Below are 18,205 nucleotides of genomic sequence, written 5' to 3'. Positions count from 1 at the left end.
AAAATATATAAAATCACTTATTTTTTATTGGTTTGCTCGTTTAAGATTAGGTTATTTCATAGTCACAAGATTAGATAAATTATCAGTTTTCGATTTGACTAGATGATCTAATAAGCATGAGTCTTTATACTTTTCGTATGTTTGGAATTTCATCGTTCTATTTTTATTTTCGGAGATTTAATCCCCTTACATCTATGATTTAAAAATGCAACTCCAATCGTTAACTTTATTAAGGTTCTTTTGTCAAATTCATATTTATTATGTCATTTTTTTGCTATATGACTGTTAAGTGAGTATTTTTTATTATTTCAAAATGTCAACAACGAATTTAACAAAATAATTTTAATCATGTTAATAATTGGATCTAAATTTGTAAACCCAAAAAGTGGAGGGACTAAATTCCTAAAAATAAAAGTAGAAGGGGTTAAATTCAAATCTGCAAAGAGTATAAGGACTCATAAAAAAATAAAATCACATCTGCAACTTTTGTTAGCCATGAACTTTGAACCAACCACAAAGATAATTGTTATAATGGGAATTAAACTGAATCATTTTGTTATTTCTATTTTGTTATAAATTCTAATAACTGACATTAGATACATGCAAATACCTCAATAAATGAATCAAGAATACAAGAACAGAAAAATGAGCTTAGAAAGATACTGTGCTTCACTTTGGGGTCTCACAAAGCTTTGATTAACCCCTTAAAAAACCACCCAGAATTGCTTCAATTTCACCATAGCAAAGATATGAAAAGCTCCAAATGCTCATTAGTAGGGTAAGTTGCTGTTGATTAAAAGGTTGTCACTGATACTTCTTTCCATAAGGCATGCTAGAGGAAAAGTCACCTGCAAACAAGAGAATTAACAATTAATGCTGGCCATTAAATAAACAGATTCATATATGGACCAAACATCAGAAATTTAGTACCTTTTCAATGGACCGTGTCATCTAATGGATTAACCAGAGCATGGAACCCAATCTACGTTTATAATTGTGGGATTTGACATGTAGGTGATAATTGGCATGTGTTCGACCAAGCACGTTTCAGTGGGCCACTCATGGTTGAACCTTTTCCTCAATGTTTGGACTTTCTGGAGGAAAGTTTATAACATGGCCAACATCGTCCTTCCTGGTTCAACACTTACAACTTTATTTTCTCAAGCCTTGCCCATCTATGGTTTGAGTCTTACAGAAGTACCTGCATTAAAGAATGTCAATCCCATGCTCAGAAGTAAGATTATGCTTCCAGTGATATATGTCAATGTCATGGACATTGAAGAGTAACTACCATATAGAAGCAAAGTAATGAATGGCATGATAAGGGACTTTAATTTCGACTAGTTAGGTCAAATGAAAATGATATTGAGAAATGCAGTCATCTAAACACTTCAGAAGGCAAGACACAGAAAGATGATGACATCTGAAAAGAATAACTGGATAAGGAGAAAGAGATGTACTTTCACTATTGGCATAAACTAATTTGAACACAAAACATCCAATAGTTTATGTAATGAAATGAGCAAAGTTTTAAAGGCCCATCAATGCTTTTCTTAGGTTTGGACTTCAGACAAAAAGAAGGAACTTTTGGGCCTTGAGGAATGTAAGATACCAGTCAAGAGAGCCAATAACCTATGGCTACGTGTCATGCAATACAGTGAGCACCAAGTTCTTTATGGGGACATATATCATATGTGCAGAAAAGGTCCATTGGAGCAATTTAATGTACTTGCTACCAATTATCAAACAAAAAAACTTGTGTTGCTGTAGCTACATCCATGTTTTAACTAAAAGCATTATTCTAAATAAACCAAGTAGAAACACTAATCATGTGTTATTAACAGCAAAGCAAATTAATGTTGCTGTTACTTACCATTTTACCAATTATCTCCACATGAGCAGACCCCATACTTGAAATGGTGGAATCTCTTTATATCTCTCAATATGATCTCTCTTTGGCTCATCTTACTAGCACATTTCATCAAAGAATGGCAATCTCCACATACTCTTAAGTTCTTCACTATCCTGATAGTTGTCCCCGGAGAAGTGTTCATTAAGGCAAAGGCAAGCGCCAATTTCTCACTGTGACTTCCTAGTGCATCTTCCTTCTCTTCTTCCTCAATATTATGAAGAACCCACCCAGTTTCAGGCATATATCCTTGTTCTCTTGCACCAGACACTATTTCCTCTAATTTCAAGTATATTTCTCTTGCACGCTTATGATCATGATCACCAGCTACAAAACTATGCACTTGTCCATTGACTTCAATATAACTCCAACCCGGATCTTTGCCAACGGCTTGATTCTGCATCAACATTCTTACCCTCTCCACATCTTCCCATCTACCAACTGCTGCATAAACATTTGACAAGAAAACATAGCTCCCAGGATGTTTAGGTTCAAGCTGAAGGAGCTTTTCTGACACTAGTTCTGCCATTTTAATATTTTTGTGAGCCCTGCAAGCACAAAAAAGTGCTCCCCATGCCACAAAATCGGGACTTATTGGCATCTTTTGTATGAACTTCATTGCTTCATCCAGTCGGCCTGCCCTGCCTAACAAATCAACGACCAACGTATAATGCTTCATGGTTGGCTCAATGGAGTAATCAAACCTCATGCTGTCAAAGAAGTTAAGCCCAAGATCTACTTGTCCAGAATGTGAGCATGCAGTCAGGAGGGCAAGAAAGACCACCGCATCTGGTTTTATTCCTGCAAATACGACATATTTGAGTTTATTCAGAAAGATTAGAATAAAGAGAGCTCAATGAAAACTACTAAGTCCACACCTGAAAACATCATCTTTTTGAAGCATCGGATAGCTTGTCCATAAAATCCATGGATTGCCCAACCCCATATCATGACACTCCAGGTACGAATGTCCTTCTCTTTTGTTTCTTCAAAAACCTTACTAGCAGAAAGGATATTCCCACACTTCGCATACATATCAACCAAAGCAGCAGCAGTTGCTTTATTCAACCGAAGCCCATTTTCTACAAAATAGTTATGGATACGGACTCCAGCTTCAAGTGCACCAATTTTAGCACAAGCGGAAAGAACTGAAACAAGAGTAAGATCATTCGGCCTTAAACCGACCTCCAACATCTTAAAGAACATGGATAACGCCTTCTGATGATCTCCATTCTGTGAAAGCCCATTAACAATTGTAGTCCAAGAAACCACATCCTTCTCCTTCATTTCATCAAAAAGCTGCATTGCTTTGTTCAAATCCCCATTTTTCATTAGCCCATTTATAAAACTATTCCAAGACCCAATATTCCTTTCAGGCATAGCCTCGAAAAGCTCCATAGCTTTCTCCAAATTCCCCACTTTGCAACACCCATTAATCAACACATTCCACAACAATATACTCTCACTCTTGTTTCTCTCAGGACTTTCGTCAAACACTTGCAACGCAAAACCCATTTCCTCGAGCTTCACGTACATTTCCACTAACGAAACCCGAACGAACGAATCGAACTCAACCCCAGATTTTATTATTCTCCCATGAAGGATCAGACCAAGGAAACGAAGACCCAATCCCGCAACAGACTTGAGCACGAAAGGGTATGTAAGTTTATCAGGGCGAACTCTATGTCTCAACATGAGAAGAAAATGTGAAACTGAGGATTGGAAATGGGAATTCTCCGTCAAGCCACGAATCAAAGCATTGAAAAGGAATAAACTTTTGTGGTGAGAATGGTTGAAAATAGAGAGCGCGTAAGGTATGGATTTGAGGGAAGAAGAAACGGAGATTAAGAGGGTGGTGAGATTGGCACTGGAAGAGAGGTGGCGGCGCAGGATTTGAGCGTGGATTCGCCGGAGTTGGAGGGTGGTTTCGGTGGATTTGATGAGAGATGAGAAATGGGTTTTAAGGGGATCTTGAGATGATGATGATTGTGATGAATCAGAGCCATTAGAGATGGAAGAAGGCTTTGGGCGTTTGAATTTGGAGGAAGAAGAGGTGGTTTTAGCGGGAGAAGAGTTTCGTTCAAAGAGTAAGCGAAGACTTTTCATTTGAACTGTTATTGTCAAAATAGGCTTTGTGCAAGGGAATTTGCTCATAAAATCAGGGTGTATGTTATTAACTATAGGTCTATAATAACCATTTTATTTTCTTTCTTTTTTATTATTTAGGTAAATAGTAAGTCTTCATTTTCATCATTAAAATATATATATTTTAAATAAAGCACTTTCCTTAAATAGTTTTTTCATTTTAGCCACTCAATTTTAATAATGTTTTATTTTGGTCACATGTTAATTTGGCTAACGAAAATGCTATTGGATTCTCATTTAGCCATCTAATTTTAATAAGTTTTCATTTTAGTCTGTCATTTTCTAATTAATTTTATTTTTCTAAAAGAAATTTTTTGAGATTTTTATAAGGAATTAAGTTATTCATAAAACTCAAGCAAACCCCCATAAAAACCCAATAAACTCATTGCAAAAATCCAAGTTTTTTTCACTTTTATTGGAAAAGAAACTAAAATTAGTTCTAAATATGAAAATAAAAGAAATTAAAAGTTAGGTTTTTCTTTTCATTGAAAAAGCTAAAATTAATTTTAAAAATGAAAAATAAATGAAATAAAAAGATAAAATAATTATTTAAGTAAAACTTAGGTTTTCATATAAAACTCCAAGTTTTTCCTATAAAAATCTATGTTATTGCTTGCAAAAATTGAGTTTTTTCTTTTTTCCTAAAAATAAAATTAATTTTATCTTATCAAAATTAGGTGATTAAAATGAGTGTAATGTAATATTTACATTAGCTACATTAACAACGAGTGACTAAAATGAAAACTTACTAAAATTGAGTGATTAACTATATAATTTAAACTTTTATTTAAGTTTTTTTATAAAGATAATATGCCCTTAAACTATCACACTTTATTTAAAAAGCCCTAATGTTATTTTTGTACTTAAATAAGGCCCTAACCTTTAGTTTTTATACATGGAAGCTCTTAATTTTTATATTGAGGTAAAAATATTTTAAAATTTGAGGTTTTTATCTTAATTTATTATTGATGCAATAAATTTTGACTAATATATGATAAAAGATTAATTTCAATTTCCATTGAAATATTGAATTGTTACAACTTTTTGGCTTTGAAGACCTGCAATTGCATAATGGGCCAACTTTAATTTAGTTATGCTAACTAAACAGGGGTGAGTAAAATCTGATTTGATTTGAAAAATTCGATAAAAAAATAAATTTTAAATTAAACAGTTTGAGTTATTCGATTTAATCAAGTTATTCGAATCAACTCGAATAAAAAATCAAAATTTTTAGTTTAACTCGAATATGAATTACACATTTTGAGTTATTCGAAAATCCGAATAAGAAAAGGTAAATTTACGTCGTTTTGATAAATGTTTACATTTTCTAAAGTTAAAAGTCAAAACTATTAACTTAAAAGGTAAAACTAATTCGTTTTGATAAATGTTTACCTATTAAATTAAAAGGCAAAACCATTATATTGTACTTCGTCTACTAGTTAAATAATTCACTCATATAAACACAATGTTGAGTATAAATAATAAGATTCGTTAATTTGGCTTGACTTGACTCAAAAATTTTTAATTCAATTCGATTCGATTTGAAAAAAAATTCAAATTAAGTTCAGTTGCTAAAATAGTATTTGTTAACTCGACTAACTCAAAATTATTTAATTCGATTCGATCGAATACTCACCCCTATATGTAATTGTGATGGTGAGTATAGATACAATCTTGTTAACTTTGGAAGTTGTAGTGTTGTTTAACTTATACATAAAAAAAAGTTATTGCCTCGTTTTGCACTTTATTAGGCAAATAGAATTAATATATTAACATAAAACTTAAAAGAATATAAAAAATTTCTAAAGAATTTAATTAAGTGTATTATGTATATAAATATTTTTAATTTTTTAAATAATTTATTTTTATTGTATTCTCATACTTTTACATCAGCATTTTCATGACTAAAATTAATAATTTAGGAGTTTATTTAACTAAAAAGAGTTTATTTATACAAAATCTAATAATTTAAGGGTATTTTAATATATTATCCTTTTATAAAATTTATAATGGGAGTTAAAAGAAATTTGATTAAAGAGTGTTTATAAATAGTTGAAGTAAATTTTTTGGCCTAAAATTAAATTATTTTGATTAGCTCTCATTTGATTTTTCTTTCAAGAAATTATGTCTTATTATTTAAAATGTTTTACTTAAGTTTCTTATATAAGTTAGAGAATTAATTTACTTCAAAATAAAATAAATCTTTTTGTTTTACAAAAGTTACTTAATTACTTTTGTTAATGACTTTTTTTTGGATACTATTTTTTATAGTATGATTTTTGATGTGATATATTAAGGGTAACTAAATAATATGCATAATGATACGTTATCTTTCTTAAGCTCGACACGTATTTTTAGAAATATTTTTACTGAAATCTCACAATATGTGAGGCGGTGCTGCGAAGTGCCGAGTTGCTACAGAGAGCTGACAAGTTGGAAGGTTAGAAAACTAGTGAGTGGCAAATCATCTTCTCTTGTTCGAATTAGATTCATGATGAGGACAAATTAAATTTTAAGTCGGGTCGTGATATATTTTATATCAACTTTCAAAGAAATTATCAAATTTTTATAAAAAAGGTTACCTACTTAAAAATCATCGAATATTTTTAATTTATTAATTTTAAAACACATGATAAATGTGTAAAATTCTATTAGCTTTATTTATTTATTTTCAATAGTTTTATCTTATTCAAAAGAAAGTTTATCTTGTTATCTAGTTTTTAAAAGTAGTTAAGCAATTTCTCAATCGGAAAAGTGAAAATGACATGAATCGGGAGATTCCTCCGTTAACCGCCACCTGTCATTCTCCGTTATACCGTAGACTCCCCCAAATAAAAACTCCCGAAACTGTTTTCCCTCCCCCAAACCCCCAGCCCTGCATTTTCCCGAGAAAATTACCCCGAGCTAGCAAATTTTCCCGAGAAAATGATTCGATCGGTGTGAAAAAGAACACTCAATCCGGGCGAGACCCAGTACCATGAGGTCGATCTATGATTTTTTTCTAAACTTACAGAACCGAAAGCTTTCCTCTTCAATTATTTCATGGAAAATCGAGAACAAGCCCGAGACAAAACCCTAATTACCGACGCGAAGAAAATCAATGCTGCACATGAAAATGTGCAACTAATTGAATGGGAAGATTTCGACAACGAGCTAGCTAGATTGTGGAGTTTAACTTCTGCCCTTAAGGAAGCTAATGAGAAGAAACAAAGTCTTCAAGAGAAACTCCAGTCACTAATTCAGGTAATGCTTTTTTTTTTTTCTGATTTAAGTTTGGTTATCTTTTTGTTTAAAAATAATGTATTTTAGCAAACCAATTTTGGGTTTTTGAACATAGGCTGAATTTGGGTAGGGAAAAAAAAGGGGGTTTGAAGTGAAAGGGAAACTGGGAATATATTTGTTAATTGGGGGGTAGTGACTTGAGTGAAAAGGTAAAAGGGATATTGCTGAAATTTTAGAAACTTGGAGTAGTAATCCAGTTTATATGCTACTGTTTTTCCTGATTTAGAAAATAAGGGAAAGGAAAAAGAAGAATAAACTTTCTAAAATAGTTGGATCAACTGATCAACAATTGAAACAAAGTTTTTCTGGATACTTAACGTAGTAATATTGTTTAGTAATTTTATATGTAGTTGTAGAGAGCAAGGACCCATAATATACTATAATTTTAGCTTTCATGCTCAATGTTGCTATTCTGAAATATAGTAGGATCATTGTTTACCTAATTTGCTGTTTTACCTCTTGTTCCGGAAACCGATATGCATGATATGGATCACTGTTTCACATCAAACTGGATCATGGTGGTAGAAGTCCCAATTCCCTGAACTTGCCGAGCTATGAATCAAGTTGAAGTTATAGTTTTTTCAGTTTATAAAATGTTTCCTCGCTGAAGTTTTCAGCTGTGTTTGATTGATTGATAAGTGGCAGGCTATTTAGTTGTAGAGTGCAAAGAAGATAGATTTCTGGTGTCTGCACCTAAATTACTTACTAGGTTGGGCGGTATAGGTTGTGAAATTGATAAAGCCAATCATTTCAGTTTGAAATATAATGATTTCTGTTGGGTTGCTCAAATGCTTCAGCAAGAACACGAGACAGAAAAATTGTCAATTAAGCTTTACTGGGATAAAGGGCGACGATAATTGTGTTGGTGAATGGAACTTTTCCCTTACAAAATCTTAAATATTCAATCTGCGTATTCTTTTTAGTCCTAAAAATAACAATGTCAATTCGCATCAGTTCCCTCATGCTTCATTTAGTTTCATTTTTCTCTTCTACTGTAAGAGTAAGTACTTTTTTTTTTTTCCTTCTTATGTCCTTATTTTTGGAAATTGAGATTTTCGAGCTCTTTTCTGCTGTCTCAAAAAGTTGACATGGCAGTCACTGTTTATTTGGCTGGATGCCCGGGCTCTAATGGGCTAAAGCCAAAGCTTATTTCAAGATTTGTTGCTGTTTGTACAAGATGGATTTATTGTTTCAATTCATTTTTTTTTTCCTTTTCAGATATTTTTTTTCCACTTTTCTGTTTTATAGGGCTCTTAAACTGTTTCATATTGTCTATTTAAAGGCGTTTAAGAATTGCATCTGCATTCTTTTATGTTTATTTTACTTTTACTAGATATTGCACCTTGAATTGTTAAAGCCATATGACACTTCAGGGGGACCTGGTGAGTGGTTATTTAGTTTTGTCTTCTGTGACCTAATTAATTGGCCCACTGATTAATGGGCGGGAACATGCTGTGCAGGTAAAAAATGAGTCTTTGAATAAACTGAACGAGCTTGAGGAAATGCGTGAGAGACTAGAGGCAAGGAAAGTAGTTATGGCAAACATGTCAACTCGTTGCAAAGTTGCAACAGAGGATGCTAAAAAACAGGAGGAAATGCTTAGTACTGAAGTAAGATCATTGTTGGTTGCTGGTACCTCTCTTTCTGTAGCAAGGAAGCGATTACAGGTGAAGCATTTTTATTCTAGCTTAAATTAGCTTTGGAATTTCATTTTTATATTATCATGAGTGCTGAATTTATGATATATTTGAAGGTTTCTTCTTATTCAGCTTTGGATGTTATATATTCTCCTCTACGATCAATAAGACCTCTCTCTTTGCACCTCCACCCCCTGTGAAGGTGGATGAGGGGCTTAGATGAGATGATTCTCATTCTATGAATTCCTTTGCATAGTCAAGGGTTATCCCCTTCTTGCTCTCCTACTTCTTTATCTCTTTTTTTAGATAGTTAGTTGGTAGTCTTGCATGCATGGCATGATTGATTATATGTTGTTTTTATCACAGGAAGCAAATAGATTACTCACTGAAGAAAGGGGTTGTGTTAAACTTAAAAATGTGCAAAGGAAGCTTCGAGCAAGGCAACAATATATGATATCACAAGTTTCATTACTGTATCCTGTAAAGATCTTGGTTGGACCTGCACAGGAGCAAGAACTTGAGTCCTATTCTAGCAGTTGTAGATTAGGTAATGTGCTAGTAGTTTTGGATTGCTAATGCTTTGCAATAGAGGCAACATATGGTCAGTGTAGTCAAGGCATGTGCCTAGGCATGCCTACGCCTTAGTTTTATACAACAAAATGCCTTGGACCCTTCCAGGTGAGGTCCATTTGATCAAGCACATGCCCGGTGCACCTAGGCACACTTTTTTTGTAAGGCGATGGGCATTAGAAAATGCCTACCTTGTTGAATTTCTCAACAAGTTATTTTATTTTTCACTGTTTTCATTTGATATACCTTTACTAATAAGAAAGGGATAATATCAAAGTCTATAACTCTCAATATTTCAGCATTCACCTATAAAAAAATTGAAAGTTTTATGGATAAACCAGACCACACTTTAGAGTTTACTATATATCTTAAACTTTTTATGTTATAGACGCACAGACTTGCAAAAACTCTCAAATATACGTATTGTGCTTTACTGCACTCAGGCTAGCGCTTCCTTTTGTGCCTTTCGCTTGAGGCAATATAAAGGTTAGCACCTAGAATGTGCCTTGCGCCCTAGACAACACTGCATATGGTTTTAATTAGCAGCCAGTCTCTTCGTTTTGAAATCAATGTCTTTCCTGTTTAGTTTGTGGTTTATTTTTATATTCTTAATTAACATTTATCCTCTCACTTACATCATCGAGAACCCATTGTGATGCTTGTTATATTTCCTCCTACGTTTCCTTTTTTGTTCTTGAGATTTTGGATGTTCGAAATGGTTTGAGGAAAACTTTACCAACAATAGCAGCTTCTTCTCTTGAATGATTCCTTCTTGCAACACGGGGAATATCTATAAATGGCATGCCTGGATATGCATATCCTTTGATATCAAATATGGTTGGTCCAATATGATGTTTTACTAGGGGAGAATAAAATGAGTTATTTTTGTCAACTGGACAAGTCTTTTATGATTCCTAAACAGCTTGAGGAGTACCATTACCTATCACTTGACTCTTCTTTTGTTTATAATGGTTGTATTCAGTTATTCCTTTTTTAGCAATCTACTATTCAATTCTCTTCTCATATCAAAACAACTTTTTTTTTTTTTTTGCTCTTGAATATTATGAACTTTTTACATATCTCTTACTTTCATGATTATATTTTTTTTTGAATTTTGTTTTGACTCCCACAAAGAGGTGGTGTCTGGTGATGTACTGATACGAAGTTCCTTTGTTCCTGTCTTCACTAGGGAATCCTTCTGCATCAAAACCTGTTAATCAAGGATCGTTGACGATTTTAGGTCTGAATCTCACCTTGCTTCCTTTTACAAAGATGAGTTTTTTCACTGACAAAAAGGAGGTTCAGAGATCTGCAACTGCCTTGGGATATGTTGCACATGTGCGTTCTATTTCTTCTGTGAAGTTACCATTTGTAGAAATCAGAGTATTTTTTATACTAAATAGAACATAAATCAGAGTTTTTATATACAACCTATGACACTACTTTAGGAAACTCTAAGTTAGGAAAGATATTAAATAGGAGATATGATCCCTTAAAATAAGGGATTTTAATAAAAAATATCTACAAAATATTCCTAAAATATTTGAGAATATTCCTACACTCCCCTCAAGTGGAGAATATACATTGTATAATCCCGGCTTGAATAGGAATTTATTGAACATGTGTTTTGGCAAAGCCTTGGTAAGAATGTCGCAATCTGTCCTTCGAAGGAATGTAAGAAAGAGTGGCTGTCTTTTTGTTGACTTGATCAACAATAAAATGGCTATCAATTTCAACATGCTTTGTTCGGTCATGTTGAATCGGGTTCTTGGCAATCTGAATGGCGATTGATTATCACACAAAACTTCAAAGTGATCCTCCGATTTGTGCCAAGTTCTTTTAGTAATTTAAGTAGCCAAATTCCTTCAGATATCCCCAAAGCTAGTGCTCTAAATTCAGCTTCAAGACTACTTCTTGAAACAACAGATTGTTTCTTACTTCTCCAAGTTGTAAGGTTACCCCAAACAAAAGTGCAGACCCACTAGTGGATCTTCTTTCGGTGAGATCTCCACCCAACTAGAGTCTGTAAAAATCTTAACAGTTGTCTTGTGTCTTCTTAAACATTAAGCCGTGTCCGGAGTTTTCTTCAAGTACTTGAGAATTCTATTTGTCTTGCCATATGCTCTTCAAGAGGATTAGTCATGTGTTGACTTATCACATTTACGGGAAAAGCTATATCCGCCTTGTCAAGGATAAGTAGATTAGTTTCCCAACTAACCTTTGAAATTTCTCTCTGTCTACTAAGGACTCATCTTCTTTATTGAATCTCAAGTTTGCCTCCATTGGTGTATCAATGGCTTACGACCAAGAAAACCAGTTTCTTTGAGTAAATCAAGTACATACTTTCTCTGGTTGATCACAAGTCCTTCTTTTGATCTTGCCACCTCCATTCCTAGGAAATACCTTAGCTTTCCCAAGTCCTTGGTTTCGAATTCCCTGTTTAACAACTTCTTCAAATTGCTAATCTCTTCCTCATCATCTCCAGTAAGAATGATGTCATCCACATACACAATTAGGATAGCTTTCTTATTTGTAGAAGTTACCTTGATGAAAAGCGTATGATCGGCAAGGGACTGCTTGTAGCCATTTTGAAGAATGACTTTAGTGAACCTCTCGAACCAAGCTCTGGGTGATTGTTTTAACCCGTATAGAGACTTGTTGAGCTTGCAAACCTTGTTGCTACCTTCAATAGACTTTGAGCCAGGTGGCAATTGCATATAGACTTCTTCCTCAAGCTTGCCATTAAGAAATGCGTTTTTTACATCAAGTTGGTGTAATTTCCAATCGCAATTTACAGCCAAACTTAGGAGTACTCGAATAGTGTTAAGCTTTGCCACAGGTGCAAAAGTTTCTGTGAAGTCTATCCCATATGTTTGCGTGAAACCTCCGCCACTAGTCTAGCTTTGTATCGTTGGATACGCCATTGGAGTTATACTTTACAGCAAAGATCCATTTACTGACCGATGACCTTTTTTCCTTGAGGAAGGTCCGTAATGGTCCAAGTAGCATTTTCTCTAGTGCACAAATTTCCTCTTCAATGACCCTTCTCCATTTTGGATCCTTTAGAGCTTCACTATGCTTGTGGGAACTCGTTCTTTATCCAAAGTTGCTGTAAATGCTTGAAAAGACGGCATCAATGAATTATAACCATAAATTTTTCAATAGGATGCTTGGTGCCTTGTCTAACCCCTTTTCTAATAGCAATAGGAAAGTCATCTAGAGTAGTGGACTTCTCGATTTCTTCTTCCATTTCGCAATCGGACCCAAATCCAATTCTCGGCAAGAATCAGATTGCAAAACAGTCTGTGGATATGTCTTCTTTTCTTGTGTAGACACGAAGTTGTTTGGGTGGTGGTGTTTTTGAAGATCATCAATTGGAGTAGGTGTATTTTCGGAAGAGTGTTTAAAGTGGGTGTAGGTGAATTAGTCATAGGTACTACAGAGAATCAATGGGAGCATTCACAGTGATGATCTGCAGTAATAGCGAACAAAATGGCAATTCGAAGGTTGAGAATGAAGATTAGGAGGAGATACTGTTGTGGCTGAAAATCACTCCATGTTTCCTCCCGAATTTCAGCTTTGAGTGAAATAGGAATCTGCTCATTAAATGTTATATCCATAGTGGTGAAAATCGTTTAGAAGGAGGATGATAGCATTTATAACCCTTCTTAAGTGAAGAATACCCAACCAATACACATTTTAAAGACTTAGGATCTAACTTGGACTTATTAGGAGCAATATTTTGGATAAAAACAAGGCAGCCAAAAATTTTAAGTGGCGAATGGAGGAGATAGGCTTAAAATGAGGAAAGTCTGCAAAAATATAGATTGAGGCGTTTGAAATTTTAAAACCTTACTAGGCATCCGGTTGATTAAATATGTGGCGATTAATAAGGCTTCCCCACAAATATTTAGGAACATTAGTGGTAAATAGAAGAGAACGAGTAACTTCAAGAAGGTGCCTATTTTTTCTTTTCGGCAATGCCGCTTTTGTGTGGGGTTCCAACACAAGAACTAATCTGAACTATGCCTTTTTCCTTAAAAAATCACCTAAAGACCTAGCAAAAATTCACGCCATTATCGATTTAAAGAGCTGGATTTTAGACCCAAATTGAGTGAGAACCATGTTATAAAATTGCACAAAAACACTAGCGTTTCAGATTTATCTTTCAAAATAAGTCCAAGTTATCCTATGTGATCATCAATAAAAGTGATAAACCACTTACAATTATCAGCATTCTTCACCCGAGAAGGGCCCCAAATATCACTATGGATCAAAGCAAAAGGGTAAGAAGGCTTGTATGTAGAAGGAAAATAAGATGATTTAGTATGTTTGGCAAGAGAGCAAACTTTGCAAGAAAAAGAATTAGGCCTTTTATTAATGAATAGAGCAGGAAACAATTTTGCAAGGTATTGGAAACTAGGATGGCCTAAACGAAAGTGCCATAACATAACAGTATCAACTTTTCCTAAAGCGGTAAATGACTTGGAGATCTCGATTTTAGGAGAGGTAGGGAGGATGTAGAGACCATTATGCAAGCTGGCCTTACCAATCATCTTCTTCGAGTTCAGTGCCTGCAAAGTACAATCACGATCATTAAAAATTACAGAGCAGTGCAAGTCTGTGGACAATTTACTAACAGAGATGAGATTGCACGCCGATTTGGTACAAAGAGAACATTTTAAGTGCAATCTGTTCATTGAGAATAACGATTGCCATGTCCTCTATTTTGCACAAGGTACCATCACCGTTTTGTGACTTTACCAAAGGTATGGAAAAAATTGTGAAACAATGCCTTGTTACCAGTCATATGATCCGTAGCACCAGAATCGAGGATCCAATTAGGAGTCAACTGGGAGGAGAAAAATGCAGTAGAAGAAAGGTTACCTTCTGGATCTTTTATGACCAGATTACCCTCACAAGACCCTTGAAACTTTCCAAATAGTTTTTGAAGTTCAGCAATCTGTTCTTTAGTGAAACTAGTAACAGAGGTGGCAACAAGGCTTGATTTATTATCTTGAGAGTGCTTGGACTTTCAGTCCTGAGGCTTACCATGAAGCTTCCAACACTTCTCCTTAGAGTGGCCGGGCTTTTTGCAATGATCACACCAAGGTCTCCCCCGTTTGGAAGAGGGAGATGATTGATGGGTCGAGAAGGCGATCTTCGAAGTGGAAGATGGTTCATCGACAACATCACACACCTTGGCTTTCTTCCTTCTTGACCATAGAAAGCCTCTCGAAGGAGGGAAGAGGAGAAATAGCCAGACCGCCGCGAACCTCGTCCGTGTTCTTATTTAAGCCTTGGAGAAATTGAAAAGTCTTCGTTGAGTAACAATTTGCTGATAAAGAGCAGCATCTCTTGGATCTACCCAATCATAATGTGCATACAAATCTAATTGTTGCCAAAGAGCGTAAGGGTATTGTAGTAGAGAGTAACAGCATGGTTCCTTGTTTAAGAGTGGCTGCTTGATCTTCAACATGATATAATTCAGCAATGTTATCCGTGCTAGAGTAGGTTTCATGGACTGCACTCCAAATTTCAGCGGCTGTGGTGTAAAGAAGAAAGTTTCGCTTATACTGGGGTCATGGAATGAAGGAGCCAAGTCATAACCTGACCATTGTCACGCATCCACTTAGCAAAACCAGCATCACCACAGCAGGCTTCTTGATTTCACCAAGAACGTAGTCCAATCTTTCTCGCCCAAGAGAAAAATCTTAACCGATTGGGACCATTCAAGAAAATTGTTGCCATTCAATCGATGGCGGTGATAGTCGAGACTGCATTTAATCTGATGGAGCATCGAACTAGAAAAATTTTCTGGATTTGAAGTAATCTCCGAAGTAGGAGAAGGAGTTTCGGACATGGTCTAGGTTGAAAAAGAAATCGTAACCTAAGCTGATACCATGTAGAAATCAGAGTATTTTTTATACTAAATAGAACATAAATCAGAGTTTTTATATACAACCTATGACACTACTTTAGCAAACTCTAAGTTAGGAAAGATACTAAATAGGAGATATGATCCCTTAAAATAAGGGATTTTAATAAAAAAAATATCTACAAAATATTCCTAAAATATTTACAGAATATTCCTACACCATTTATTACTGAATTTGTTTTTTCTGATAATATCAAGCTGTGTATATCAAGTTTTTTGACCTACCATCTACAATCCCTTGTTGCTTGAAGATGCTGTAGTTATTTTTAATTGCTAGGATGGTAATATGGTATGCTGGGCTGCATCTTGATTGTTTGTTTCTCATGCTGAGGCTATAATTTTAATCATACCTATTATTGTTTCTTGTTTCCTGCTATTTCATCATTTGCAGGCTGTTTCACTAATTGCATCCTATTTACAAGTTCCCTTGCGTTATCCTCTGCGCTTGGGTGGTTCTCGCTCATATATTAATGACCATGCGTCTTCAATAGACCCTGCATCTTCTGATTTGTCATTGGATACAACACTTTCAGCAAATGTAAAGCCGGCAGAATTTCCGCTGTTTTTAGAAGGTCAAGACACGACAAGAGCAGCATATGCTGTGTTCTTGTTAAACAAGGTAAGCTTTTGCATATTAGTAATTCTTTTTCCAAGATGAATTATTCTCCTTTGGCATTTTTATGTGTATTATTGGATTCAAATGGTCTGCAAAGTTAGCTTGTCAATGCTCTTCAATCCACAGGTTGGAAAAACAGTGCATGTTTGTTCGTCAGCATTTACAGCTCATTTTATGTCATTGATAGTGGATAATCTTGCTTTCATCATTATTAATATCATGGTTGAATTGTTTGGAAGAATTGGATTTACAGTATCTAGGTTCTAGTGATAGACACTTAAGACTAACTATAAACTTCACCCGCAGATTAGACAAATTTGAAAAATGTGATGAAAGTCCCACCATGCATCTAAAAGGAGGTCCAGGACTCGAATCCCATTCCCCATAACTAAAAACTATGTCACTGTGACTTGGTCATATCTCCATATCCATGTTCGAAGTCAGACATGGGTAGTTAAGGAAAAATGAAGAGTCGATGCATGATAGACTAAGGACTAGTACAAAAGTGCTTTTAGAAAAAAGTGCTGTTGAAAAGTGGTGTGGAAAAGTGTGTTTGTTAGTTTTTAGTGTTGTTCATTGCTGCCAAAAGTCACGGTTGAAAGTTAAAATGTCCTTTTTAGACATGATAGTCGAAAGCAAAAAATTAGTTTAAGTTATATGATATATTTAAATAATTTAATATAATGATACATGAAATATAACTTTTAAATACCTTTTAAGTAATTAATATAAATTATTTGTAAAATTGATGATATATAAAATATTTTGAAAAAATTAAATATAATAATAAATAAGATTTAAACAATTTAATATAATAATATATAAAATATAAATTAATCTAATTTTATATACCTTTTAAATAGTTAATGAAAATAAGAGTATTTTGATAATTTTCACTTCGAAATGCAAAAGCCAAAAGCAGTTTTTGACTGCAAAAGCTGTGTTCTTCATCACTTCTGTAGTGGAAAAACACTTCTGCAGTGTAAAAATACTTTTAACCCAAAAAGGCTTTTTCACCACAGTAGAGAATGCACCCTAAAATTGTAAATAGAAAAAGGAAGGACCAAACATTTTTTCTACCCTGTGTTTGTCTCCTCTTTGAAAATACTTTTCAAAAACTTGTATCATTTTTTTTTTCTGTTTACAATGCCTTAAATGCAAATTCCTTATTGAAGTGCTTTCTTTTGATCCACTTGCATCATTGTAATAAGTTTGCATTGCTTTCTAACTTTCTATGTTGATTATCTTTTATTAAGTTTTCTGTTGGATCTTATAGTCAAATTCCTTTACATCATGTATGTTAATTTGCTTAGCCCTGATAAATGTTAGATATAGGGTTATCAGCTAATTAGGAAAGACTGTGATGATAGTCGCACCTTACATCCAAAAGCAAAGCTTTTTACATGTGTATGTAAGGTTGCTAAGCAAATCTGATGAGCCTTCACTGATGTTTTAAGGTTAAGTTAATGTTCCTTTTCTGCAAAGAACATTATCGAGATCACAGTATTTTGATCGCCTTTTGCTTGTTATGTCATTCGTTCTGAAACGATTGCATAATCTTTACTGTGGTTGCAGGATATAGAGCAACTTTTGAATTTCATCGGTGTAAAGAGTTTAGGACCACGACATGTTCTTGCAAATTTGAAGGAGCTTCTAAGGTCTGTCCAGTCTTCAGAATATATAGATACCTGAATTAATTTTGATTTTGTAGGATCAACTATAATTAGCTACTTATTACAGTATGAATAGACAACCTGACCTTCTTCACACACGACACGTGCGGATTTTTTACCAATCCCATTTCAGTAAAGAAAAAAAAAGAGCTTTAAAAAAGGATCACACTTTTTTGTTGTTTACAGAATCATAATGTTAATTAGAGTGGAATATTTCAGATTTCTGATGAGCATATTCATGAGTATTGCAGTAAAAAAATGGGTGTGGAACTTATTTGAACTTTGAATGTATGTTTTGTTGGTGAGAATACAAAGTTGATAAAGATTTGGTAAATAGAATAAAATACTATTTTTTATTAGAAAATTTATTTGGTACACTACCAATCGAGTTATAATTGTCATGACACAATATTAGAAATAATTAAAACATGTCAT

At 34.2% G+C, this 18,205-nt stretch overlaps 2 protein-coding genes and 1 long non-coding RNA gene across 3 annotated transcripts; 1 reads left to right on the top strand and 2 right to left on the bottom strand.

Moving 5' to 3' along the window:
• Positions 1–484: 484 nt before the first annotated feature.
• Positions 485–4,146, bottom strand: LOC108475852 (pentatricopeptide repeat-containing protein At1g04840). Its single transcript, XM_017777822.2, has 4 exons — positions 2,788–4,146; positions 1,874–2,710; positions 931–1,201; positions 485–848 (listed from the first exon to the last, which is right to left on the bottom strand). Exons 1-2 carry the CDS (start codon positions 4,061–4,063, stop codon positions 1,878–1,880), a joined length of 2,109 nt encoding a protein of 702 aa, XP_017633311.2. The 5' UTR covers positions 4,064–4,146; the 3' UTR covers positions 485–848; positions 931–1,201; positions 1,874–1,877.
• A 2,678-nt stretch (positions 4,147–6,824) lies between these two features.
• On the top strand, positions 6,825–18,134 carry LOC108476005 (vacuolar protein sorting 38). Its single transcript, XM_017778041.2, has 6 exons — positions 6,825–7,297; positions 8,797–9,003; positions 9,340–9,520; positions 10,733–10,881; positions 15,873–16,100; positions 17,673–18,134. The coding sequence occupies exons 1-6, from the start codon at positions 7,097–7,099 to the stop codon at positions 17,787–17,789; spliced, it is 1,083 nt and encodes a 360-aa protein (XP_017633530.1). The 5' UTR covers positions 6,825–7,096; the 3' UTR covers positions 17,790–18,134.
• Positions 13,893–14,665, bottom strand: LOC128290452 (uncharacterized). The gene is made up of 2 exons (XR_008280305.1): positions 14,431–14,665; positions 13,893–14,117 (listed from the first exon to the last, which is right to left on the bottom strand). It is a non-coding gene; the product is annotated as an uncharacterized LOC128290452 (long non-coding RNA).
• Positions 18,135–18,205: the final 71 nt, after the last annotated feature.

This window comes from Gossypium arboreum, chromosome 3, assembly GCF_025698485.1.
Source record: "Gossypium arboreum isolate Shixiya-1 chromosome 3, ASM2569848v2, whole genome shotgun sequence".
NCBI classification, from domain to species: Eukaryota; Viridiplantae; Streptophyta; class Magnoliopsida; order Malvales; family Malvaceae; genus Gossypium; species Gossypium arboreum.
This window is presented reverse-complemented; position numbering and strand designations above follow the sequence as displayed.